An 18,636-nucleotide genomic window follows, 5' to 3' on the forward strand; every position below is an offset into this window, starting at 1 on the left:
AAACACCATTCTTCATGTGGCAGCAAAATCTGGGAAGCTACAGATTGCAGACGACCAACCACATGTGGTTGGTCTTCTGTACGAGAAAAATAAGAAAGGAAACACTGCACTACATATTGCTGCCAAATTCGGTCATTTGGAATTTGTAAGAGTCCTAATCAGGGCAAGAAAGGAGGATGTGGAAAGAAACACGAAGCTGCTGACCATGGTGAATAAGCAAGGGGAAACAGCTCTCCATGAAGCTGTTCGACATGATCACTTCGATATCGTCAAATTACTCATTGAGGAACAACCGGAATTGGTTTCACTTACGAACGATGCGGGAGAATCTCCTCTTTTTATGGCGGTGGATAGATGCTTTTACCCAGTTGCTCTTCATATCCTTGGAAAAAACAACCGCTCCTTTGATGGAAGGAACGGCATGAATGTCTTGCATGCAACTGCTATTCGCTCCCAAAGTATATCACCATCTAAGTCTTAAGTTAAAATCTTTTTTTTTTTTGTTAACTTCCATTAATATTGTTCACCTAAGCTATATATACATACATATGTATATATATATATATATATATATATGTACATGTTTCAGTGTTCTTCAATTTTTAATCTCTTTGCAGGCTGTAGAAGAAATTCTACTTTTAAAGAGGATCTTTCACTTTTCTTCCGGAATCTTCATAGAATCCATAAACTTCATCGACAACCACTCTTGAGTAGACTCCCCAAACCAAAATCAGGTATGAATTTTTTTATTTTAACTTTTATGATTGGCTAACATTAAAAAATGATTCTTTCTCCAAATCCTCTCCATGTGTCATATAAACGGGGAAAAATTAAACGTACGGTATGACTCCACACACACACACACACACACACACACACACACACACACACATATATATATATATATATATATATAATTGAATTGCCGACAAAATTGTTTATTTTCAGTGATTGGATGATATAGGTTATACACTGAGGACTTGTGGTTCGGGCATTCACAAGAAATAAAGAAATAAATATATTTTTTGTATTATTATCTCTTGACATTTTTGTACTACAGTTCATATATTTTTCGAACATATTTTTTTAAAAATTATTTTATGCATTAATTGCAATTTAGATAACTAATTTCATGAAAATGCATTTTAGGTCTTCATTTATCATGAAATTCACATTTGATTGAGTAAAAATTAAAAAAAAAATTAAAAAAAGAGACCGAACTAACGGAAGAGACTAACAGCCGCCTTATATGACTAGCACATGACTAATACTAGAATGCAATTATTCCAAATTAGAGATGCTTAAAGTGCTTATAAAATGTATTGAAACTTTATAAATGTATTGAAACTTTATATTAATAAAAATATATAATATTTATTAATATAAATTTTCAAAGTGTAAATCAAGAGTGTTTTGCACATTATTACTTTCATACTAAAAATAAAACAAATTTTATAAACTTATTTAAGAGACAACTATTATTCTTTTAATAAATTGGTAAAATATTAAAAAATATAAATATAATTTTTCAAAAAATGAAAATAGTAACCCGTACATATTATATTATAGAGATTCAAAATAAAATAACAAAATATAAAGGCATCTAAAAAACAGTGATTAATTAGTTTTTATAAATAATGTAATTCTTTGAGAAAAGTAAAATTTTTATACAAAAAATTACACATGTGATGTTTGGTTGGATTAAATGGTGAGTTTTTGGATTTTATTTTGGATTTAAGTTTTTTTTCAGTTTACCAATCTATTTTACTAAATTTCATTGGCAAAATTGAAAAAATACAAATTACAAGGTGCTAAAAAAATATTTTGAAAAGTTTCTATTATTTTTTAGAGATTTAGACTAATTTATAATAATTTTAAAAATAAAAGATATTAGGGTGTTAAAAAAAGTGTACGACCCTCTAAATGAAATAATATAATTTTAAAAAGTATTAAAATATAATTATCTCTTCTTTTTTTTTCTTTTTCTTTTTTTGGGGTAGTATATGGAATAAAGTAAAAGGCATTTTGGTATTCTATAACTTTTAAGACTTTGCTCGTTAGCATCCTCTATTTTAGATCATTGTTTTTCAATATTCAGATGTAAGTCAAGTAACCCCACGAATGCAATTTTGGGAGATTTTTTTTTTCCTCATCAATAATGTTTTATAAAATTCATAGACCCATTTGGTCAGCGTTAAAGTTGAGAAGGTTGATTTTCAAGATTAATTTTCTAGAAATTAGTTTTTTTATGTTTAGTGAATGATAAAAAAATTAGAAATTATAAATAATTAAATTTAATATTATATAATAAATTAAGAGGTAAATATATATTTTTAAAAAATTTCAAAATTATTTCAAAAATAATCACTATTCCAAAAAAATTAGATTTTCATTAACTTTATCATTATTCAAACAGACAATTAGAGTTACAAATTTAAAGTATCCTAGTTAATGCAAACTAAAATTAAGCAACACTAACATATAACAAATTAGAAGTAAAATGAGATTTAAATTGTAACATTTTAAAACTAAAACCCGAAAATGAATTTTTGGCAAGATTAGAAGATAGCAAGTTGTGTACTTTTTTTTAAAAATAATATTGTCAGTAGACTTGCAGGTGTTGATTATTGGTACATTCCACAATACAATCAAACTATTATTTAAATCATCTTATATATATATATATATATATATATATATCTTCCTCAGCTAATCCTTAACATCCTATCAGTTTCTCTCTCTCTCTCTCTCTCTCTACAGATGTATATATAGATTTTGTGCATAAGGTGCTGGAGAAAGTAAACTCAGACTCTTCAATACTTGAAAAAGATGATGATTTTGGGTGGACTCCTCTCCACTATGCCGCACACTATGGGAATACGGAACTTGTTGAACAATTTTTGAAGCAGGGCGATAACATAAATACGTCTCTTGCTTGCAAAAAGAACAAACAAGGTATGTCTTCCCTTCACATTGCAGCGAAAAAAGGACATGTTGATGTAATTAAAAAACTAATCGCAGAATATCCAGAAATTTGCGAGTTGTTTGACGACAAAAACAGGACGGCTCTTCATGTTGCTGTGGAAAGCAGACAGGCAGAAGTGGTGAAATTCTTCCTACAATCATTGACATTTCTGGACCTTATAAATGAGAAAGATAATAAAGGAAATACAGCTTTGCATCTAGCAGCTGCCTCCACTAGAGCAGATTTCAAAATTCTAGCAATGCTGGCAAATGACTCAAAAATTGACAAAGAGACTACAAATAACGATGGTATGACATTTTATGACATTGTTCTATCAAACAAGCAGCTAAAGGATAAAGAAATTGTAAGTTTTCTGGCACTGACACATTCAATATTTGACTATTATATATGAATGATTGCCTTACATCTCAACCTCGTTTTGGATTTTGGTGTTGCAAACAATATAGAGGACATATATGTATTTTAAGTTGTTTTATAAAATTTATACACTTTATTTGTAAGGTATATTATTATTTTAACTTATTGTTAACAAAAACTCAAGGCCCTCATAGAAAAGTTATTATTAAGGGAACATATTTCTAACGATAAATTAATAAAATAATGACATCTCATTTACTCATATCTCACATGAGTTGGTATATAACTTGATACCTCTAGCACTGCTGTTTGTACACTGTGTCTAACGTGACAAATATCTTTTCTTTAAATTAAACCAGTAATCTTCATTAATTTGGTCCATTTTCATTGGTGATCAAGTGATAAATAACAAGTTTTTTTTTTTTTTGTTTTTTTTTTTTTCATGCTACATACATACATATATATATTAATAACATCATGCAAATTAATTACGTCTCCAGTTGGAAGTAGTACTGCTGAACTTTGAGGTAGGTACTGGTCTACCGAGTTTGGAACAGAAGTTCATCAGAGAAGAAACTAAAGAAGCAGAGATTAATAAGGTTAATCATGAGGCAGAAATAGATGGACAAGTTGATGAAGGGAAAGAGCAACCTAATGGAGAAGATGTGCAAAAAAAACATGTGGCATCATACAACAGGAAGCATAATCCACAATTGAAGCAAGCAGTCAAGGACGTTGCCATGATCAATCTAATGATAGCAACATTCATAGCTACTGCGACTTTCACAGCTGCTTTCCAACTGCCTGGCGGATACAACAAAGATGGCTTAGCAGTTTCAAGCAGCAGAGCAGACTTTAAAAAGTTTCTGTTTTGTGATACAGTGGCTTTTGTTTGCTCCACTGCTTCCATGTTAATCCACTTTGTTGTACCAGTACTTGGAGCTTTGGCAGTCCCTCTATACCCAATGTTTTGGATAACATTATTAACAGGAACATCTCTTGTTTTTATGGTGGTTGCTTTTGACCACGGCATAAAAGCAATCTTCCCAGAACATTCAGATCGAAACCCATTTCCTATTCAGCAAATGTTTGTTGCCATCTTTATCGCTGTTATGGTGATATCAATGATTACATTTTCAATGACCAGAATACTCCTCAAAAAACCGCCTCGAATCAATGCTAGAAGTCGTTTTGGACTCTGGAGTGGTTGAGACTGAGACATAATTACATTTTATATTATTTTTTAGTATTTGGTATCATTTTATCTCATAAGTTGGTAGTTGTAGATGGATGGTTTCAAAAGGCTGGTTTGGAATTTACTTACCTGGTGTACATTTATTATATGATGTTTTCTTCTTCTTCTTCATTTTTTTTTTTTTTTCCCTTTTTGGTTGGAGGGAATTTTATGCAACAAGTAGACTGAGGAGAAATTTGCAGATCGACCTCATCATGGTCATGGTTGTTGAGAATAAGAAGGAGAGGACATGAGTTAGAAAACTCTAACTAATCAGGTTTCAAGATTGTCATATTGTATCTACCATCCTCCGCTAATCCTTAACAATTTGTCAATTCCTATGTAGATTTTTGTGTAGAAGGTTCTACAGAAACACTTTCATAATGAAGTATCGTTACATTTGACTACAAAATCAACTTGTACATCTACAATCCCATCGTAAATCATAATTTTATGTAGTTTATTTTGAGAAGTTATATACTTACAAAGTAGAACTTCCCAAAATAAAATTTCCAACATACATATGCTTAAAAAAGTAAATAACAACCTACTTAGAAGTAACATATAGCGCGACTGTAAATAATTACGTTAATGATTGATTAGAACTAACTACCCAACTCAAAGAAACAAATGTGACAAATGCAACAGAACTGAACAACAAACCAAGGGCATTCATTTCCTGATGACATCATTGAATAAATCATTCTCATGGACAGAATTTTCAATGGAAGGACTTCTAAAGTGCGCAATGAAGAAGACAATTTTCGCTAATCTTAGCACTAGCAAGGTTTAGAGAAAACATGGAAGAAAATGAAGGTTTAGAGAAAACATGGAGGAAAATGAAGTCTTCAAAATTATAAAGAGAAGCACAATGGTGAAAAGAATAGACATAAAACAAAAGAATATATAATCATCCATGGCATTCACATTAGATAGAGCCAGAAACACCTTGATCTTTCTATCTACAAATGACACATTTATTTCATCATTTACCTTTGAGCTGCAAAGTAAATGCCTGCAAGGCTAGAAGAAGTTCCTTTAACTTTTCCTTGACTGCTTCATCAATCAAGTTACCATCCCTGTCAAACTTTGCTGGAGTTTGGTACGCATTCACAAAAATCTCAGGTTTGTTGATGAAATGAAGATCGATATAAACTCCAATTTGGCGAAGATGATATTGTGCTCCTCCAGCACTAAGATCGTATGCAGCTGTTACAACCGCAGCAGCTTTATCAGCCCAAACATTTGGTGGTCTCGAGCCCCAGTCAATTGCATTCTTCAGCGGTGCTGGCACAGGAGGGAGGAAAAATGTTTTAGAATGTAGAAGCAGAGGTACTCGCAAGCACCAAATTTCTTGTCACAAAAATCCCAAATCCACATACATCAAGTTATATTAAATGATTTAGATGAGATCCCGCTTCATCAATGTAGGAAAGTTTAATCTCAGAGAATAGAATATTAAATACCGGAATTAAACTAGTTAAATATGTGTAATATTATAGAACAATCAGCTCTACCATCTTCACAATGTGGAAGAAAAAATATTGAAATATGGAAGTAATAGTTGTGATTTCTACCTTTTAATTGTATACAGATACTAAAAGAGGAATATGTTGATTTTGTCCACTAAAGTAACAACTATCCTTATACCTAGCTTAATTAAGTCATCTTTAGTCCCAGATCAAAACTCTTCAGTTCAGACTAAATGAGAAGTAGGTATATCAACATTTCTCAAGGTCTCAACACTATTCCACAACCAATTCAGGGCTTTAAAACAGGGCCAACCAAAGCAAATTCAGAAAAATAATTGAATCCAATAACATAAACTTTATTGAAAACAAAACTATCTGCTAGAAATAATAAAGATTTACATATCTACACTTAAATGCAAGAGAGCTTGCACATTGAATAATCTTAATCGAAGTAGCAACGTGTCAATGAAGAAAGTGACCTTTCAAGACAGCATGCTTGCACTCCAATCCCTTTAGGATTAAATTGCTCTTTCAGATTGCCTTGAGCTAGTTTAACATCAGTTAAATAAACATGGAAGCTTTGAACTACTTGAACTCCAACATGTAAGACTCCTAATTATCGTACTAAACTAGCTGAACTTGAGCAATAAAGACTTAAAAACTAATTACATATTCAGACAACTTATTCTAACACAATTTTCTACATATAAATTAAGGATGTTCAGCACTTCAAAATGGAAGCTTTTGGCCATTATTGATTCCGGTTGAATGCTAAGCTTATCAACTTCTTGCGAACTCCGTACAAATTATTCAGCTTTTCCTTTTCTTGGTTTATTGGATCATGATAGCTTAGATATAACGCAATCTATAATCCCACATATATACCAATGTGCCAAATGACAATTATGCCCTCACCATTATAATAACAGTATGACCAGAGAGAGAGAGAGAGAGAGAGAGAGAGAGAGAGTCACCGGTGACGGAGTAATTGTACTCCGGCGAGGCGAAGAGAATGCTGTCAGCTTCTAGGATTTTGGTACGAAATGCTTGGACGGCCGTAGGGAAAGTCCCATTGACTTCGAGGTCAGTGTTGAGCATCGGCAATGGCGAGATGTCTATGTACTCTATCTCCACTCCCTCCATTGATTCCTTGCTCAACTCGATTGCTGTGAGGATTCCAGTTCCACCACCAACCCATCAAAACCCACAAAATCCACATTCGTTTTTTTGTTCCATTTGTATATATGTATTTCAAATTGAAAAGGAAAAAAAGGAGAAAAAAAGAAGAGAGGGAGATTGGGAAAATTACCAGAACGAAGAAGCCCACAGTTGTAAGAGCGTTTTCGAAGAGACCCACAAAGAGCCGCCACTTTAATCGGCGGTTTTGCCTCCATGCTCTCTTCCCTCTTCGGCGGCTCTGCTCTGTAAGAGCTTGCAGTGATGAGCCATGGGGAATAATAAATTAATAGTACATGGAGCAAGCCATTTCAGATGCTGGTCAAACCCCAAATTGACCCCTTGACTTTGACCATTTTGCATTTAACCCAGATATTGAATATATTGAAAAGTAGCAATGCAAATATCCCACAAAAATTAAACATATAAAAGAAATTCTGATTGAACCCAACATCAACATGTGCTTTGAAATTGGATAATTAAAAAAAAAAAAAAAAAAAAACTCTTTCTATATCAAATTTTGTTCTTGGTATTTTATCATACTTGTTTTTCATAATATATTACTCATTTTAATGAACAACCAAATAAAGGATAAGACAAAATTATTGTCTTGACCGTTGAATTTCATTCTAAAAAACACTTTCTTAATTTTCTTGCATTATTTCCAAACTTCCAAGTACACATGACATAACTTTTTTGACATTTCTAGATGTCAATACTTATCTCCAGTCTCCACCAAGATGTTCTGGTGCTTTCTTGAGTGTTCCATTCATTTGTAAACAAAATTAGATATTATTAAAAAAATAAAAATAAAAATAAAAATAAAAAAAGAAGGCAGAGTTTACAAATCAAACCAGCTTCTTGAATCACTGATGGGCCATCTTACGAAGTTTCAATTCTTCAAGGGAGGCATTCAAATCCACGTAAGAAGAACCACCTTCTTCAATGGCTCTTTTGTCATTTCCCCAAGTGCCTTGACTCTGTTTCTGATTTCCTCTCCTTCAGCCACCATAATCTTCCTCACACCCTTTTCTATTTCTTCCTTCTTCACATTAACCCCTTCAAAACCACCCCATCTTTGAGCAGTAACACCAACCCCAATTCCAAGTATCTTTGTAGTCAACTTCTCAATGTAAAAACTATCGTTGGTAATTGGCCATGTTACCATTGGTACCCCTGCACAAACTCCTTCAATTGTTGAAGTCCACCACAATGGGTCACAAATGCTCCCACGGTTTCATGATTAAGAATCTTCGCTTGGGGTGGAATCCCTCTTACAATTAGTCCTTTTCCTTCCATTCTCTTCTCAAATCCTTTAGGAATACAATCTTCTTCATCATGTTTTTGTTTAGACACAACCCAAATGAAATCCTACCCAGAAGCTTTGAGACCCATTGCAAGCTACCTAATTTGAGCATCATTGATCAACTCTTCAGCACATCCAAAACATACATAAACAACTGAACGGGGTTTCTTTGAATCAAGCCACTTCAAACAGAAACCATAGTGCTCTTCATCATCATCATCAATGGAGGTTTCTTCTTGCTTGCTGTATAAGTGCAGCGGGCCAATATGCCATGCCTGACCAAAACATTCCAGTAATGATCAGCATAAACTGGTTCAAGCTCGTAAAAGCTGTTTACCAAAACCCCATAGCTCCTCTTTCCAACATTTCATTACTTGCTTTGAACAACTTTGTAATCTCCGTTTCAACATCAATATTTCTTCTGGAAATCCGGAAATTGGTATCCTATGAATTCAATCTCATTGCCAGGTAAATTAGGAACAAAGAACAGATCTGAATCAGTCTTCTTCTGAATCCCATAGAGATGCACACATAGGTCAGGACAGAGAGAGAAATAACAAGTTCCGTGGAAAACCAGAGTGGGAATCCCATATGGGTATGCAACATCAGTAGTCCAAGGGAAGAACGTGTCGGCCACAAGGAAGTCAGGACGGTGCCGTTTCAAGAATTGGTCGAGTTGTGAAGCAAGCATTATGTCAATGGAAGAAGAAGAAGAAGAAGAATTTTTCAGAGAAAGGATTTGGAAGGTGAGAATATTGATCATGTGGGTATGAGAAAGTTTGCTCCTTTTTTGGAGAAGGGAGCGGCAAAAGAAGGGTAGGTGAGAATGGTTGCTTTCGAACCTCGAGAAGGAAAGAGGATGGCCATGTCAATGGTAGGTCGAGCATGGCCTAAAGACATAAAGGGGAAGAAGAACTTGTGAAGCTGATTATCATCATCAGTTTTGCTTTCCATGGTTGCCTTGCAACCGAGCAGATCAGAAATTTTTTATATATTAAGAAGTAACGGAAGAGACACGGAGTGGAGCAGGAATTTCATATTCCGACATTCTTAAAATTAACCACGAAAAAAAAAAAAAAAAAAAAACATAAGATGAAGAAGAAGAAGAAATACGGTTGGTAAGTTGATGATTAGACGGTGTACGAGATGGCAAACAAAATTTCTGTAAAGTAGTAATCTCTGGTTAATGATTGAAATAAGTGTCGGCAGGGTAAAATTGACCTCAAGACTTTGACTTGGCAGCTGAGCTGGGTAATATTGCGTAAAAGGACCTCAGAATTCAGATATTTGCTTTCTTTTTCTTCCTCATTTATTTATTTATTTTATTATTATTATTATTTTTGCATCCATACAATTTGCCTATTGTAAAGGAGTAGTCGTATGTGACATATGTGTGAGAAAAAGTTTTGTATTTGTCTTCATAGAAAGCTAAAAATGTTGGGGTAGGCTGGACTTTGCAGAATATTGTCTTAAAATTTTAATGTGTTACATGTCACGGGAGTAGTATGACATATTGCTGTTTGTGTTTTTGTTTTCTTTATCGAATTAATGCAAAATGCTCTTCCTTTTTACATTTTATCTTCGTTCTTCTTTTTTTTCCCCTCTAAAAATGAAGCATCAACTTCGTTAGCTGTTTTTAATTTTGTTTCATTTCTTCTCCAATTAGTTAGATGGTAAAAATTTTGACAAAAAAATCCAAACAAATTTTGGTTAATTTAAAACTTCTTGCGTTAACAACAAAAATGCATTTTCTTAAAACAAGTTCATTATGCATCCAAAGACAAGATTTTAAATAACTTCTAGTATTTTCAATCTCAACGCCATTTACACACACACACACACACACACACACACACACACACACACACACACACACACATATTGGCACTTTTTGACATAAAATAAACTTGTATATATTAAAATCACAATTTTTTTTAGTAGGTAAATTCTTCATTTTATTGACCTACATTTCATACCCTGAAATACATAATATACAAAACCAAACCATGAAATTTCCCAAATAATTTCAAACTATTACATCAATATTGAAATTCTAATAATCAGAAAAAGCTTTCTTTTTTTTTTTTTTGATTAAAATGGATGGATATTTAGCTTTTGAGCCGCAAAGTGAAAGCTTTCAAGGCAAGAAGAACCTCCTTCAGCTTCTCTTTGGTCGCTTCATCGACTAAATTCCCCTCGGCGTCAAACTTCGCTGGAGGCTGGAACGCGTTCAAGTAAAACTCTGGCTTATTGATGAAATGGATGTCCAGAAATACTCCAATCTGCCGGAGATGGTAATGAGATCGTCCTCCTCCGAATCCCCCTCCGGCGCTCACAATCGCCGCCGTTTTATCGCCCCAGACATTCGGTGGCCTCGATCCCCAATCCAACGCATTCTTCAGCGGCGCTATTTCCATGGAAAAAAAAAATTTCAATGCATATTATATATATAGAGAGAGATAGAAAGATACACACACACACACACACACACATATATATATATATATATAGAGAGAGAGAGAGAGAGAGAAATAGATAGATATACTGACGGGTGACGGAGAAATTGTACTCCGGCGAAGCGAAGAGGATGCTATCGGCTTCTTGAATTTTCTTCCGGAATGCTTCAACGGCGGGCGGGTAGGTTCCCTGGACTTCAAGGTCGGTGTTGAGGAACGGCAATGGCGAGATGTCTACGTACTCTATCTCAATTCCCTCAATTGAGTTCTTGCTCAGTTCGATTGCTGTGAGGAAAAAAAAAAATATTTTCTCACCAACCAAACAGGAAAAAAGAAAATGAAACATATATATTTATATATATATATATAAGGCTAGAAGAAGATTTACCAGAACGAAGAAGGCCCGTATTGAAAGAGCCTTTGCGAAGGGACCCACTAAGAGCCGCTATTTTGATTATCGGTTTTGCAGGTATTGATGTCGCCGCCATTTTCTTATTCTGTCTCTCTCTCTGCAACAACTGCTTGGACTGGTTCGTTTTGTATACTGTGTGGTGCCGGGTACTCTATTTATAGGATGGACCCGAAGGTTTGTGGAAGATTCTGAACGGTACGATTGAAATCGAACGGTATGTGAATTTCTATATGATTTTTGTCCAATCAAAATAATTCATTTTTAAAATTTAAATTGTAAATAAATAACTTTGGCAGATACGTTACGTATGTGATGATGTGGCATGGCACATCTACAAAAAAAAAAAAAAAAAAATTGATGTGGCATGACGTTTAAAATCAGAATTTAGTGTTATTATCGTGAATTAAATTCGAATCTTTCCTTCTCACTATTAGGAAAGGTTCCCAATAAATTATTTTTAAGTGAAAATACAGTTGGAAAAATTTGTTCCAAATTGATTGCTGGATTTCCATTGGGCGTCCCAACTTTGTATGTACTATTCAGTCAAATTCTTGTCCCACTTTGATTAGTTAAATCCTTTATTTTATTTTATCAACATTACATGGATGTGGTTGGTTGAATGATAAAATTATTTAAAATATACTTTAACGTTTTAGGTTTATAAAAATAATTATTTTATCACATATATATATATATATATAGATATATATATTTGCTTTGCTTTACTTTTTATTTTCTTTACTTTTTATTTTCTTTCCTTTTTCTTATTGGGCACTCAAAGTACAATCAATGAGGTTGTCATTCAGAACTTGACCTGTAACCGGATAACATACAACCAAATCATATTGCATGGTGTCTACAACGTACTTTAGAAATTTTTTTCACATTTATAATTTTTCGATTTTCTTTTATAAAAAAAAAAATTCCTTTTAAAATCAAATAACAAATTAAAAAAAAAGTTTTGGTTTTTCAATTAATTTATTTCAAATTTCAAGATTGATTGCTGGGTGATTTAATTTCTAATATTTAATTTGTATCATGACCATGTCTGCTATAAACTTCCAATTATAAGTAGTTTTGGTTCCAACAATCTAGATAAGTAAAGTCATACTTTTTTATCACACAAAATATAAAATGAACAAGTTGTAATTTTTAACATAATTTAGCAATTGTCTAGCAATGTCTTTTTGTGTCAGATTCTTAAAATATTGGTTAAGCAAGTTGTTTGCTCTTTATGATAATAAAGAAAAAGCAAAAGAAAAAGAAAAACTATGTTATTAAGGGCGGCTCAAGGCCAGGTCTTTAAAAAATGTAAATTCATCATCCTATTCTTTTTAACCTATCCGACGTTTCGTGTTTTGTTCGAATTCAAAGTTTTAAATTTTAAAAACTTTTTTTTTTTTTAGAAAAAAAAATTAAAAACTTTAAAATGAGATAAGCATTGCGTTAATATGATCAATGCTTATGATTGTTAAAATACTAAATATCAAATAGCAATTTAAAACAAGCCCTTGCAAGTTTTGTTCCATTTGACAATTAGTCTATGAATATATATATATAAATATTCAATTGGTATAATATTCAAAGTCAATTAAAAAAAAAAATTCCATTTAGGCACGAAAGTAAGCATTCCGGGTGCACTTTGAGGATTATAGATAATTTTTTATTGTTTTTGTCTGTGCATACGTATATATATATATATATATATATATTTTATTTTTTTTCCTTTTCTATAATAACAGCATGCATGCATTTGACACCAAAGCACAGCTAGGTGCAAATGCTAAAATGTCTATAATCTAAAAATAAAATGCCAACGTGTACATGTCCAAGAAAGAAAGAGTACTAACCGTCAAGATATAGGATTCCCCCCCCCCCCCCCCCCCCAAAAACAAAAAAAAAAACAAAAAAAACAAAAAAAATTCTTTCAAGAGATGTTTAGTGGATGGGCTGGAAGGTGTTTGATAATAAGAGAAAACCATAAGCACACAAATTAGAATTTTCAAATATTACATTATACGACTAAATAAACTAGAAGTGGCAGCATTAATTAAGTGGTAAGTTGTAAACTTAAAATTATAACCAATTCTTGTGTGCCACTTTTGTACTATTGAAAATTTACATTACATATTGTGGCTTGCAAACATAATCAAGACCAACATTCCTATTATTCAGCAAAAAAATAAAATAAATCAATACTTCTATTCATGCCCCCCAAAAAAGGATCAACACTTTTTTTTTACATTTTATCAGGTATTTTATTATATTTTTTATAAAGTATTAAATTGGAGGGTTGAATGAGTTTTCTTTACAGTAGATGGAAGTTACAACTTTAAGAGCGGGCATGATTCATACTTATCGTGCTTGTGCTTTTAATTTTTCACAATTTAAAGGTTTTTGATTTTCCAACTGTAAAGCTAACTACTATTAATCAACAATTGAGATGAAAATCTTGTATTTGTATACATATATACTAAAAACTAAGTTATCAAAATATATGATAATAAAATAGGATAGCTTTTTAAACAACCCTCTCCTTATTATTTTATACATTTTGCATTTCTACTTTTGAGGAGTATATCTAGCACTTATGTTTCTTAATTATTAAGTTTTATTTTTATTTATTATTTATTATTTTTATTTTTTAACTCTAGTCTTAGATTATTATTATTTTTTATTTTTACCATTTTTCATCATTAAACTTCACTTTTTGATACATTTTAATTTTTAAACTATTATATATATATATATATATATTTATATTTAACACAACATGCAAAAATTTTGTGGGAATTGTCTAATTTTATAGTTTAATTATTCCGATAAATGTACAGCATGTTTTAAAATTTGTTAAAAAATAGATAAAAAATTTAAAAATCAAACAGTGAATAAAAACTGAATTTTAAAAAACTGAATTTTAAGAAACTGAAGTGCCCTAAACAAAAAAAAATCAAGGACTAAAACACGAAAGACTAAGGATAGATGGATATATATAAATATATACAGACATATACTTAAGGATAGATGGATATATATATATATATATAACCCATTTTTTAAAACCCATTTTTTAAAGTTAAAATTTAGCCAATACCTATTCTAGTTGCGTCTTAATTTAGCTCCTCGAATTTTAACTCTTTTTATTTTTTATTTTTTGGGGGGTAATATCCTCGCATTTTAACTTGATTCAAGTTAGCCTCAGCTAACAACATAAAACTTTCAACTAACTTACCCATGTTTTCTCAAAAGAGGGGGGGAAAAAAATAAGAAAGAAAGAAAGAAGAATTACCCATGCCTTTTTTATTTTTTATTTTTGATATAAACTTACCCAGATCTTAATTGTACATTTGATAAATTTAACAAACATTTATGGAAAATAAAAAATAAAAACTTATCCTTGTTTAGCAACATTTTGCACAATATTTATATAGTAAAGATTTTAACAGATAAATTTTGTCCATTAAATAACGGTTTTATACATAAGAGAATGAGGCTGATCAAATTGAAAAACAAAAGGGGAATATAAAAGGTAGAAAACTTAAATTAAATAGTCTTGCCCGCAATAATAATTATGAGTATGAAATATTATTTTACTTTGGTGAAGAAGAATTAGTTTTTGGGGGAGAACTTGATGAGAGTTTACTGGGACCTTAAAAAAAAAGAAATTAAAAAGAGTAAAAATTGACAGTAATTTCGCAAGAAAAATGTAAAAAAAAAAAACATATATAATATATATATATATATATTTTGTGATAAAAGGGCTGAGAAATCTGCATATAGGGGCATTGGTAAATTCGTAAAAATGGCGCTCCATCTGAAGCTCGTGAGCGTCCCTTCTTCTTCTGCATCGTCTTCGTTCCATCTGGTAAAGGCTTCCAAACCTTTCATTTATCTCTTGCAAGCTTTCCTTTTTCTTTATTTTTCATTTGTTTTTGGTGGTGGGTTTTAGGTGGGTCGCAGAAACTTCTCCTATCTGAACGTTAATGGCGTTTGCGCGCGCTTTTGGTCACGGAAACTTCACCATTCTTCAGTACTGAACAGGACCCAATTCCCGAAACTCTGCTCAGTCAACAATGGCAACGACACTGATGTAAGTTCTTGTTGCTACATTCTCAATTTCTCGGCACCTCAAAAAACGACAACCATTTCAATGCCGTGTTTGCCACTTGCTGTAATTTCTTTGCAATTTGAGAAAGTACATTTTTTTTTTTCTCTTTATTTTCTATTGGCTTTGAACCTACTTTTATGGCCTGAAAGTTTGTCAATTTCATGTTACATGTGAAATGTGTCCTGTAATTGATGTTTGAATGTTCATGCTTCCTTGTTTTTTTAGATATATTTGATATTACTTATGCTTCTATTTGTCATAGAGGAAAAAGAAGTATGTTGCCAATTGCAAAAGCAAGCTTATTCTCAGCAAAGAGTTTGAAAAATAGACTATAGGTCTTCAAATGGAACTGTGCTTATATTTAACTCCTGTTGAAATCATCATTTTGAATATTGATGATCATTTTACTTGCTTTAATTTGTTTTTTGTTGAAATCAACATTTTGAAAATTTCGTCCCTTGTTTCCTGCTTTTTTGGTGTGAGGTTAGGCATATGGCTCCTCAGATGCTAAAAGCTGCTCCACTGAAGATGAAGGTATCAAAGCAGTGCTAACAAAATTCACTAGAAAGATTGTTTTTCATTCATCATATCTCAGTATAAAAACTTACAATTTCCTAAAATTAATTCTGCGGTTTTGTTTTAGGTACACTGGGAAAGAATAATAGTGGTCAAGGAGCATCTCTCACATCCAACGAGTACTTACTACTTGCTTCATATCCAAAGAGTACTTACTACTTTCTTTATCAGTCAACATTAGGGGCTAATGACTTTTGTTAGTTGATGAGACTGAGTTTGTACTCTTGCTCACCCTTTGTCTCTGATCTTTAAATATACTTGACCCATTATCATTGTAATTGCAACTTGGGAAAATTATTAGTTAAGGGCTAAATTACACAAATAGAGAGCATAGGTATAAACTAAATTCGAGAATGTTAGAAGCTACACTTCATTTAATATGGTATATTGCTATGGTGTTGGCCGTATTGGGAAGCAGGTTAGAACTTAGAAGTTGTGCTGGGCAAGGTAGTGGAGGGTTAGATTATCTGAATGCTATGTCGAGAGTTGGCTTATTTTAGATTCTGTTCTTATTGATTACATCTGAATACGCTTAGATAAAACAAACAATAAAATCTGGCATCCTAGATGTGCTTGCTAAGTTGGGCATACGGAAGACATATATCTTTTTTGTACTCTTGTGATGTAGTTGGTACAACAGGACTTTTGGAAAATTGAGAACATGGATAGGCTTTTTCAGTTATGTAGTTAATTATATAATCTGTTTAAAATGGAACTCTGCAGGTATATGCGAGCAAGGAATCCATTCTCCTTGGTTCCTTTTGTTTCATGAGGGCTTTCATTTTTTCTTTTCTTTTTCTTTTGGGGGTTAAATTACATGTGTCCTCATAGGTGGATGGTGTTGATCTTTAATTAACTTGTCAGGATGTTGAAGAAGTTAAAGAGATATGGAACTGCTGGAATACTATCATATGGACTACTGAATACCATCTACTATCTTACAACCTTTCTCTTGGTGTGGTAAGTGATTTAGTATCTAATATTTCATCTTTGGTATGTACAATAAACCTTCGGAATATTACCGACCTCTGAACTCCCATGTTTTTCCATTGGACAATCATTAGATCGAGTTACAGCTTCTTGTATTTACACTATTGAAAATTCCCCAGAGCTTTAAATGCTTATTCAAGATGTTTGAATTTTCTATCTGTTACTTGTATAGATTCATAACAATATTTATAGAAATATTCTTTTTTGACTTTTAACATATTGTAATATGATGTTGAGCCTCCTATTTACTAGTTCAATGCCATTGTTACCACATTTATATAGGTAGTTGAAAAGTTTTATCGCTGTTTATTATACTCATACTTGTCTCTTAGGTCCATCAGCTGACAACATTAATACCTTGGCAGCGTTTTTTTCCCCTGCAAGCAGTTCCCCATGGAGTTGTTCTTTAGGCATGTAAAATATTTTTATATACCAAAACTTTTGATTGCTTCACTTTTAGGTTTTATGTTGCACCAGCACCTGGGAAGATGGGTTACCTTGCTGCTGTTGAAAGGTAAGACTAAAGGAATTCATATTTGAATATTGCTGATGTTTAATGGTAATAACATTTTGGCAATCTTCCAGATTTCTTAAACTAATGGCCATGGTGTGGGCTGGAAGCCAAGTAACCAAACTTATAAGAGCTGGAGGGTGAGCTACTATAAATTAAGAAATTTTATGTTTTTATTCACCGGAATCTGGTTGGTTCTTCAAATAAAGTGTACCCTCTCTCTCATCCCCACTCTTACCCCCTTCAGGGCCCTTGCGCTTGCGCCTTTTGTAGACAGAGGATTGTCATGGTTCACTATCAGATTTAAATTTGAGTCTCAGGGTCAGGTAATATAATTAAATTCATCAGATTCTCTTAAATTGAAGATTCTCAATGCCTTTTAACATTTCCAGGCTTTCACAGCAATTGTTGCGTTCTGTTTTGGACTGGCAATCATGCTATTTCTTGTCATGACATTGCTTTGGGCATAAATATGTGGTTTTGTTTGTTCTCATTGAGCAAAAGGAGTAGAGAAAATCGTACTTGTGACTTTGGCTTCTTTTATGGAATTTCCACCAAGAGTTGGTGCCGCAACCAGTTCTTCAGTCTTCTCCACTTGCTGCAAATTGCAGGTTTTGTAAGATTTGTTACTTCAGTCTATTATTATTATTATCAATTTTTCTTTTTCAGGTCAATTATATTATACAGATTCCAAAAAGACTGGAAAAAACTTTTACACTTTTTCCTTTTTTCCTCATCCATTCCAAGTTCAAATTTGTTATATAAAATATAGAAGCAGAAACTATTATGTTACAAATAAGAGAAGAAAATATGTTGTGAAATAATTATTTCATAATTGCGATTGCCAAAAATAAAAATAAAAAAAAACTGTAGAAAGCAATAGCCTATAGTAAGAGTATTACTTGAGTAATGTGAAAATACAGAACTCAAGATTTTCAAAATCTTACAGTAAACTACTAAATTAGTAGTAATTTATTTTAAGAGTCTCCAGAGAAGGTGCACACCAAAGTAAAGCATTCCTCAGAAAAGCCGTGCTCAATTCTTTATGTTTA

General features: G+C 32.4%; 3 protein-coding genes and 1 pseudogene across 6 annotated transcripts; 1 reads left to right on the forward strand and 3 right to left on the reverse strand.

Moving 5' to 3' along the window:
- Positions 1-2,746: 2,746 nt before the first annotated feature.
- LOC107412912 (NADPH:quinone oxidoreductase) lies at positions 2,747-9,986 on the reverse strand. Of its 4 annotated transcripts, none has more exons than XM_048470280.2 (5): positions 8,080-9,986; positions 7,359-7,471; positions 7,024-7,215; positions 5,571-5,864; positions 2,747-3,116 (listed from the first exon to the last, which is right to left on the reverse strand). In XM_048470280.2, the coding sequence occupies exons 2-5, from the start codon at positions 7,441-7,443 to the stop codon at positions 3,004-3,006; spliced, it is 684 nt and encodes a 227-aa protein (XP_048326237.1). In that variant the 5' UTR covers positions 7,444-7,471; positions 8,080-9,986; the 3' UTR covers positions 2,747-3,003. The 4 variants fall into 4 exon arrangements, with proteins under 4 accessions (XP_048326237.1, XP_048326236.1, XP_048326239.1 ...); XM_048470279.2 differs by having other exon boundaries at positions 8,071-9,986; XM_048470282.2 differs by lacking the exon at positions 8,080-9,986 and having other exon boundaries at positions 3,056-3,078; positions 7,359-7,579.
- On the reverse strand, positions 7,704-9,294 carry LOC125421353 (probable UDP-glucosyl transferase 73B6; annotated as a pseudogene).
- A 433-nt stretch (positions 9,987-10,419) lies between the features above and the next one.
- Positions 10,420-11,536, reverse strand: LOC107412916 (NADPH:quinone oxidoreductase). The gene is made up of 3 exons (XM_016020746.3): positions 11,376-11,536; positions 11,081-11,272; positions 10,420-10,938 (listed from the first exon to the last, which is right to left on the reverse strand). The coding sequence occupies exons 1-3, from the start codon at positions 11,473-11,475 to the stop codon at positions 10,640-10,642; spliced, it is 591 nt and encodes a 196-aa protein (XP_015876232.2). The 5' UTR covers positions 11,476-11,536; the 3' UTR covers positions 10,420-10,639.
- Positions 11,537-15,129: 3,593 nt separating this feature from the next.
- Positions 15,130-18,419, forward strand: LOC107412915 (uncharacterized). The gene is made up of 9 exons (XM_016020745.4): positions 15,130-15,264; positions 15,349-15,489; positions 15,996-16,041; positions 16,151-16,202; positions 16,948-17,043; positions 17,534-17,587; positions 17,659-17,724; positions 17,832-17,910; positions 17,977-18,419. The coding sequence occupies exons 1-9, from the start codon at positions 15,202-15,204 to the stop codon at positions 18,052-18,054; spliced, it is 675 nt and encodes a 224-aa protein (XP_015876231.3). The 5' UTR covers positions 15,130-15,201; the 3' UTR covers positions 18,055-18,419.
- Positions 18,420-18,636: the final 217 nt, after the last annotated feature.

Source organism: Ziziphus jujuba, chromosome 8, assembly GCF_031755915.1.
Source record: "Ziziphus jujuba cultivar Dongzao chromosome 8, ASM3175591v1".
NCBI lineage: Eukaryota > Viridiplantae > Streptophyta > Magnoliopsida > Rosales > Rhamnaceae > Ziziphus > Ziziphus jujuba.

Bases quoted from the DNA above. Each gene is read 5' to 3' on its own strand.
- LOC107412915 (XM_016020745.4), top strand. From the start codon at position 15,202: ATGGCGCTCCATCTGAAGCTCGTGAGCGTCCCTTCTTCTTCTGCATCG. The intron at 16,042-16,150 runs GTATCAAAGCAG...GTTTTGTTTTAG, and splicing joins CTGCTCCACTGAAGATGAAG to GTACACTGGGAAAGAATAAT. The intron at 16,203-16,947 runs GTACTTACTACT...TTAACTTGTCAG, and splicing joins GCATCTCTCACATCCAACGA to GATGTTGAAGAAGTTAAAGA.
- LOC107412912 (XM_048470280.2), bottom strand. From the start codon at position 7,443: ATGGAGGCAAAACCGCCGATTAAAGTGGCGGCTCTTTGTGGGTCTCTT. The intron at 7,216-7,358 runs GTAATTTTCCCA...GAATCCTCACAG, and splicing joins CTGTGGGCTTCTTCGTTCTG to CAATCGAGTTGAGCAAGGAA. The intron at 3,117-5,570 runs GTAAATGATGAA...CAATGATTGTAG, and splicing joins ATTTACTTTGCAGCTCAAAG to GAAGAATTTCACCACTTCTG.
- LOC107412916 (XM_016020746.3), bottom strand. From the start codon at position 11,475: ATGGCGGCGACATCAATACCTGCAAAACCGATAATCAAAATAGCGGCT. The intron at 11,273-11,375 runs GTAAATCTTCTT...TTTTCCTCACAG, and splicing joins TACGGGCCTTCTTCGTTCTG to CAATCGAACTGAGCAAGAAC. The intron at 10,939-11,080 runs GTCAGTATATCT...CCATGGAAATAG, and splicing joins GTACAATTTCTCCGTCACCC to CGCCGCTGAAGAATGCGTTG.